This window comes from Hippoglossus hippoglossus, chromosome 17 (genome assembly GCF_009819705.1).
Source record: "Hippoglossus hippoglossus isolate fHipHip1 chromosome 17, fHipHip1.pri, whole genome shotgun sequence".
NCBI lineage: Eukaryota > Metazoa > Chordata > Actinopteri > Pleuronectiformes > Pleuronectidae > Hippoglossus > Hippoglossus hippoglossus.
Window position 1 is genome coordinate 23,024,101 of NC_047167.1, and position 7,704 is coordinate 23,031,804.

At 45.9% G+C, this 7,704-nt stretch overlaps 1 protein-coding gene across 5 annotated transcripts in view; it reads right to left on the reverse strand.

Annotated features, from left to right (window-relative positions):
* LOC117778518 (disco-interacting protein 2 homolog C) overlaps positions 1–7,704 on the reverse strand; it is a 109,108-nt gene that overhangs the window by 47,742 nt on the left and 53,662 nt on the right. The window contains exon 1 of one of the 5 annotated variants that reach the window (XM_034614178.1): positions 1,552–1,674. The exons of the other annotated variants lie outside the window; for them this stretch is intronic. Within the exon in view, the coding sequence (XP_034470069.1) occupies positions 1,552–1,558 (7 nt within the window). The 5' untranslated portion in view covers positions 1,559–1,674. Of the gene's footprint in view, positions 1–1,551; positions 1,675–7,704 lie in introns of those variants that run through there. 5 annotated transcript variants of the gene reach the window in all.

A 7,704-nucleotide genomic window follows, 5' to 3' on the forward strand; every position in this document is an offset into this window, starting at 1 on the left:
ACGGCCAGATTTGATCAAACTTAAAACAATATATTTGAGCAGCTGTTAGAGGTTTAAAGCCACGGAAAACATTCTTTTAATCAAAATGTGTTTGTTATCCATCCCCTGGTTGCTGCCCACTTAAGTTGTAATTAATTAAATTAATATGGACTATGATTCCAGACCTGTGCTCAGAGATAAGGTAACACACACACACACACAACCACAGAGTCATGCATCCACAAAAACACAAACAAACACAAATTAGCTCACAGTTGAGCCGAGAGGAAACGCCCCAGGACTCCCCTGGGAATGAGGGCGAGGAAAACACACACACACACACACACACACACACACACACACACACACACACACACACACACACACACACACACACACACACACACACACACACACACACACACACACACACACACACACACACACACACGACGGTGACAAGTACAATGTGTATTCAGAGGCAGCAGGTGTTTACACTAACAACACGCTGAGTCAGGACAGAAACTCTCCACACACACACACACACACACACACACACACACACACACACACACACACAGGAAGCCTATTTGTCTCTTTACATGAAACTTTGCATTACAAGGTTTTCATCTTCACTGTCGACAGGTGAAAACACAACTTAGCGCAGAATATCCGGAGGAAAAAGTAGAAAACTGTCGTCACTTGTTTTCCTTCCCTAATGAACATTTCCGAGCCCAAACGCTGACACTGTCAGAGCGACACACTCACTACACACACCTCCCCCTCCGGTCGTCATGCAATGAGGGACAGCCTGAGCGGGGACGAGTTATTCCTTGGACGATGGGTCTAAATAGTGGACGTGTGCAACCTGGATGCACATAAACAGAATAAAACCGGAGCTGCAGCAGTTTGAGTTCCAGGGAAACCATTAAATGCACAATGAGAGGGTCGGGGTGGAAAGTCCCCGTCAGCTGCTTGAAACATGTCAGTATATAATTATATTTATACTCGGAGAAAAATTGAATTAACGTCTACTTTGAGTTTGTATTTTGGTCCATGTGCCATTCGCTAACATGGAGGAGGTGGGTTTACGGGCTGTGCCACCAGCCAGCCACCAGGGGACAATTAAGGTCTCAGTCTCTGGTGAACTTACAGTTTCGAGCGCTGTAGCTTACATGAGCTGCCATGACGATCACATCAGTGTGTACGCAGACACACAACTCACACACTGGCGATATTTTCAGAGTGGAACAACTTACTCGTGTAAAAAAATTGATGTTGACTTTTGCACATGATGTCCGAGGTTCATTTAAAAGTTTTATTCAAAACGCAAAAGTTAAACGTCCTTCTTTCAATGAGAAGAACAAACAGAGAGGAGCCAAAGAAGTGAGACAATTTTCCAATAAGGCTAATTAGATGAAGAAAATCACCTCTCACACGCACGCACGCACGCACACACACACACACACACACACACACACACACACACACACACACACACACACACACACACACACACACACACACACACACACACAGAGCTGATATCTGGCACGTCCTCCCTCTACTCACCGAGCATCACGCCAACAGGCAGCAGGAATAAGAAACAGACACAGCAGTCGAACTCATGCTCCTCTCAGACGAGCCCGGTCTGTGGCCGTCCCCGCCGCCGAGTGTGTGAAAACACTGGTTGCTTATTCCCCATTGGCAGCGCACACACACGGACACACACACACACAAACACACAAGGACACACACACACGGACAAACACACACGGACACACACGCACACACTTAATTAAGACACGAGCAGCTTATTGGTTTCAAACGAGGAGCAGGTCGACCTCCTCTGCGAACACAAAGGGCTGAAGGTGTCTGCTGACATTTAGCTACTGATGCTGCCTTTGTTGTTAACACACACACACACACACACAAACGCACGCGCGCACACACAAACACACACACACACACACAGCAGTGGATTGGCTGGCAATTACTTCAATATTTACACACTGCCTATGGTCTTGGAAGGAGTTACCTACTCGTCACCTCAGTTCTATCTGTGTGTGTGTGTGTGTGTGTGTGTGTGTGTGTGTGTGTGTTTGTGTTAACAGACACACACAACAACCCCCCCCCCCCCTCAGTCAGCACGGTCCAACCTGCCCAAACACGTTTCCTGGTGACATCAGCAAAACAAACTAAATCGGTCTGTTTGTCGGCGGACTTCACAGTGAGGTGAGAGAGAGGAGACACACACACACAGACACACAGACACACACACACACACACAGACACACAGACACAGACACACACACACTTCCCCTTTAAGGTTTACCCTCACATCCCCGGCCTCCTGTTGCTTGGGATATGCAAGTCCCACCTTTCCTGGTCACTATGGTGATAACTGCCAACAGTGGCGAGGAGGGAAATTAATATAGTGATAAGCACGTTTGATAATAAAAGTATGAATGTTAAAATGTAAAATTCGTCTGACTGGGACACATGTCCACTCACTGCTTCAGGCGATAAAACTGTAACATTGAACAGTGCTCACTTCACAGCCGCTGGAAGAGAAGAAACGTCAACCGGGACTGTTTGCATTTCATTTGACTGCAGGAGCGTTTCAGCAGTGACCAACAACAACCTTTGGGTGCGGCACCACGGAACACGTGAGGAAGCAAATGATTACCATTAGTTTTCTGCTGTGAACACCTGCTGTGTTGTAAAAAGGGTTTACATGGGGAAATAAGCAAGTTTGAAATTGGTAAACTGCGGATCGACAGTGAAAGAAAAGAACGCAGGTGGAAACTTTAATCCCTAAAAACTTCAGAGCCAAGATCCAGAACTCACACTTCAGCCGCCACTTCTCTACAACGTGTGTCCACAGCCACAGACTGTGAATAAAGATGGATGCAGAGGATTGTTTTACTCACGACAAACTGAGCTACACGTGCGAGGAAAGTCCCCCCCCCATCCGGTCGGCCATCTTGTGATGAGGCTGCACTGACTCGGGGGGGGAGGATTTGGGTCACGGGGTCAATTCCTCCAGCACATTACGACACCGCCGCTCTGTGATGAGGTTGATTGAGACTGGGATGTTTCATGTTCTCTGGAAATCACAGGGATTTATATGGATTTCCTGGACTCAACCTGCTATAATATAACCAGCTCATCAGAGGAAGTCGATATGAATCAGAAACACGTCACTGCTCAGACACTGCAGTGGAGGAGTTCTGGTCCTCGGGTCGATCACTTTAAATGAAGTGTCTTCGAGGCATCGCAGGAAACTTGTTCTATAAAACAGCTGCTCACATCTTTCTTCTTCTTTCCTTGTTAACATGATATGTCCTCAGCAATTAACAAGTGCTTTTATTTTAGTTCACATTGATCTAATTTCTTGAGGCAGCAAGTCATAAATGTAGGAATCATTTCAAAAAGCCAACGACAGCCTGGGGATGTTATAGTTTTCTGATCATTCATGAATTAAAAACGAGTTTTCTTTGTCAAAGATAAACAACAAACAGGAGGAAACAGTGCATTTGATGGGGACTATTTTCAGTGGGGGGATTATAATTGATGCTGTTGTGATTGTTTGGGCGCAGTGGGGGGGGGGGGGGGGTATATGGGGTTCAGTCAAATGAATGTGTGTGTGTGTGTGTGTCACAAACAAGACTAGATCCTGTAACCAATAGAAATTTGCCTGCTGAGATGAATCTCAAAATAGAACCGAGAAACCTTTGCGTGTGCACGCGTGTGTGCGTGTGTGTGTGTGTGTGTGTGTGTATGTGTGTGTGTGTGTGTGCACATGCATGCATTATCAACGGACCAGGATCCTGCAGCCAGTAAAAATTTGCCTACAGAAGAGATTCCAAAAATAGAACAGGATAACCTTTGATATTCAATACTGCTGAGGTCCTATCATACCAACACACACACGCACGCACACGCACACGCACGCACACACACACTTCTTTTGTCCCCTGCTCCAACTTTAACCATCACAACTCTGTGACTAATCCTAATTCAAACCTAATTCTAACCCTGAAATCACTTTTTAACCCTCAAACACTGAGGACCGGCCAGAACCTATGTTATCTATGCTCAAACTAGTCCTCACAAAGATATAAGTCCCCCCCCCACACACACACACACACAGTGTGCACCTGTGCTTCAGGTGGAGACGTCAGTCAGGTGATATTTACCTTGAGGGCTGAGACCGAGACGGTTAAACTACTGACAAAGGCATAAATCACACAAACGAGTTCAACTCTCCTTTACTACGGTTCCTCTCGTCTCCACTGACACGACAGTTCGCAGTAGTTTTACAAAACAGTGATGAAAATAAAGTCTCACTAACCACGAGATGGTTAAAATGCAGAAGGAGAAAGCCTCACAAGTTGGATGATAACTATTACCACTTTGTTAAGCAACCATTGGTCACTCGTCTTGTCGCCTTTTTAAAAAAAATGGACCAGAGATAAATGAAAAAACACTTTTCAGTTTGAAACCTTTTTGGAAACAAAGACGTTCTCTCCCGGATTTGCCTCCTTACACATCTATCATTTATAATCAATATAAAAACAAGCAGTAAATGTCATAATAATACAAAAAGAATATGTAATATATATAATAAGTCTCATCTACGCTGTAAAATTCTACTACAACACTCCACGGGAAGGTCAGAGGTCAGCATCAGAGCAGAAGACCAAAGACTGGAGCGTCCAGCTCATGACTCATGATGCCTGCTACTATTCTACCCTCAAAATATAACTGTTGAAGATCAAATGAAAGTTTCTTTAATTGATTTTTAGAAAACTTTTTTGTCTTACAGTTGCTAACCCTTACCAGTAGGGGGTGCTGCAGCCCCCTCAGCACCTTCACTTCCGGTGTCCTTGCTGTTGAACTACGAGATCTGACAAAAACGTCAGGTGAGCAAATGACACTTAGAAGCGAGGGGGTTATTTCAAACATAAAAGTGATGTGGGAGGAGCACACGCTTTTATTTGCTCTTCAGTATCAAGAGTTGGACCTCGAGGTATAAGACTGAGAGGTTTTGACAGGAGAAGCGAAGAGGGAGCCCTGTCCCCTGAATCCTGACGTCTTTGGCAGATGTGGAGTTGGCTGACAGACAGCTGTTGTGCTGAGCGGCTCCCACATGTGCAGCATAAATGTTCTACAGACCTTTTCCACGAAGATATCAAGACTCATACACAATTTAAAGCTTTTTGAATGTGTACGATTCCCAGCAGAATCGGTCGCAACCCACCTACTGCAGAAATAAAAACGGCAACAGGTACGCGCTCGTATACATCACATCCATCTTTCCAATGCGTCCGCAGCCAAAAGAAAAGGCTTCCTCCTTAATTCAATTACATCCGCCAGCTGCAATCTGGAGAGACGGAGGAGGAGGAGGAAGTGGTGACCCGGACTTTGGCTCTCGGTGTATAGCTGACTGTGATCTCAGGGGGGAAAACTGAGCGGCTGAGCAGCTGCGAGAGCCAGGAAATGTACAACACGGCACAGAGCGGTGCAGTGCAGCAGCTCCAGCCTTCCTGAGCGGCAGCCTTCCCTCAGTGCACACACTGCAGTGCACAGTGTGACGCTTTGTCAGGTCCCAGAAGCTGCAGAGCTGAGGATCGACCTGTTGAACTCCACCGTGTTTTTGCTCAGTTTTGAGTTCGCGGCGCACGTCTTTTTCAGACACGTCATTCACGCTAACACTGAAACAAGGGACGTTTTTTTTTGGCTGCACACGTGTTCAACGTATAACTGACGGTGTCGATGTAGAAGGTACAGGTCTACACCATGAGCGTAAATGAAGATGGACGTCAGGTTTCCACTTCCTCCCACTATACAGAAACTATCCGAATGCAAACTGCCATCTTGTGGCAATGGCGCCATTCATTGAGGTGACCTCGATACCTACGCTCAAACAATCCCGAATAAGTCTCAGCTGTCAATCATAAGATTGTCTATAAAAATGGACGTAGACTTGGCCCATGTCTCATTCCCTAACATGGAGGAGGCGGGGTTTATCACCTATACTGCAGCCATCGAGACCAGCACGCTGTCGGACTGAACAAACCGAAAACGAGAAAGTCACAAAATGTGACGATTAGTTGCTGCGAGTTGAGGAAACTAAAGATTAAAGTTCAAATATGCAGGAGAGAGAGCGAGAGAGAGACCTGGTTGATCCTGCCAGTAGCATATGCTTGTCTCAAAGATTAAGCCATGCAAGTCTAAGTACACACGGCCGGTACAGTGAAACTGCGAATGGCTCATAAGAAAGAGAGAGAGAGAGAGAGAGAGAGAGAGACTCTCTGCAGCTACCGTCCCCTCCACAGTCTTTTCTTCTAACAATAAACACAGCCTCATTTGCTCCATTGGAGAAGCTCAGTGGCCTCCAGCAGGAACAGCTACGTACAGGGCGTTGCTCTGAAGGAACATGTGTGCTCAGTTAGTTTTGTCTGGATAAATAAAGTCTAAAATACGTGCAGGTTAAACTGATCTACAGTCGTGCAGAGTGAGAGTTGCACCGGCGGTTAGAAAAACGAGTCTGTGAGACGATCGTCGCCAGTTTCTCTCTCAGCTCTGGAATATTTTGCTGTTGGAACAAAAACCAAAAACATTAGCCACAATAATAGAAACTAAATCTCTGTGCTGTAGCTGGACTAGAATGATCTTAATCCCAGTAGATTATATTCATATTTATAAAGACAAGACAAGGGCATAATCCAGTGGCTGTGTAAAACCACCGTATTAGTTTCTCACACCCAGCACCCAGATATGGCCGACTTCCCCACCCCCCTGCTCATGGGAAATAAAGTACCTCAAGCCAGAGATCACTGGGCCAACGCTAAACTGCTGCTCGCTGCCAAATGGCATTCTGGGTAGTAATGCGAGCCATGAGGATCAGTCAAGTGTCAGTTTGTGTCATCAGAGGAGGCATTCGACTGATGCAGGGCGGCTTCTTGTCTGCATCAAACCTGCAGGTTTATTGCTACTGAAAATTACAAATCTATTGCGATTAAAAGTGCGAGTGAGTCCAAGTGAGAAGACAGAAAAATGTGTGGAAGCTTCCCAGTGAGCGAGTGGACGAGTTGACGAGGTTTCTAACACGTGACGGACGTGAAACTGGAAGAACACAAACATCTCAGGATGAAGAAGAGGAGCCGTACACGTAGAAGACGAAGACGTCAACTTGGAAAGACGAGGAGATTCCAGAGCTTCTGGTGGAAACAACAGAGTTTATACGTCATGTCCGGCCTCCTGCTGCTCTACAGGCTCCGCCCCTCGCCTGGACGTTCCCCACATGTTCCTGTTGTTGTGAACGAGTCGGAACCGACAACCTGCTGCTGCTGCTTCACATGTGAAAGGCGTCTCTGGGCAATGTCCAGACAATCTGTCCCGGTCATGTCTGAAAACAGCTCGACCTCTTTGCTGAGTTGAAAGCTCAGTTTCCAGGGTTAGTAATGCCACATGGCAATCTAATCCAGTTTTAACCTGGAAGTCCAGGTGAGCGTATCAACAAATAATTACTTATTGGATACAACTCTGATTTATACATCATTTCTTTCTTGGCCCAAAAGGTTAAAAGTTTCTGTGTTTGCAGCTGTAATGCTACTGAAGCCATTTGATCCCAAACTGTGTCACAAACTGACTCGATGGCTCCTCACAAGCCGGATTTTGCCAAAACTTCACTAGCATTTTATTCCAGTTGAAAGA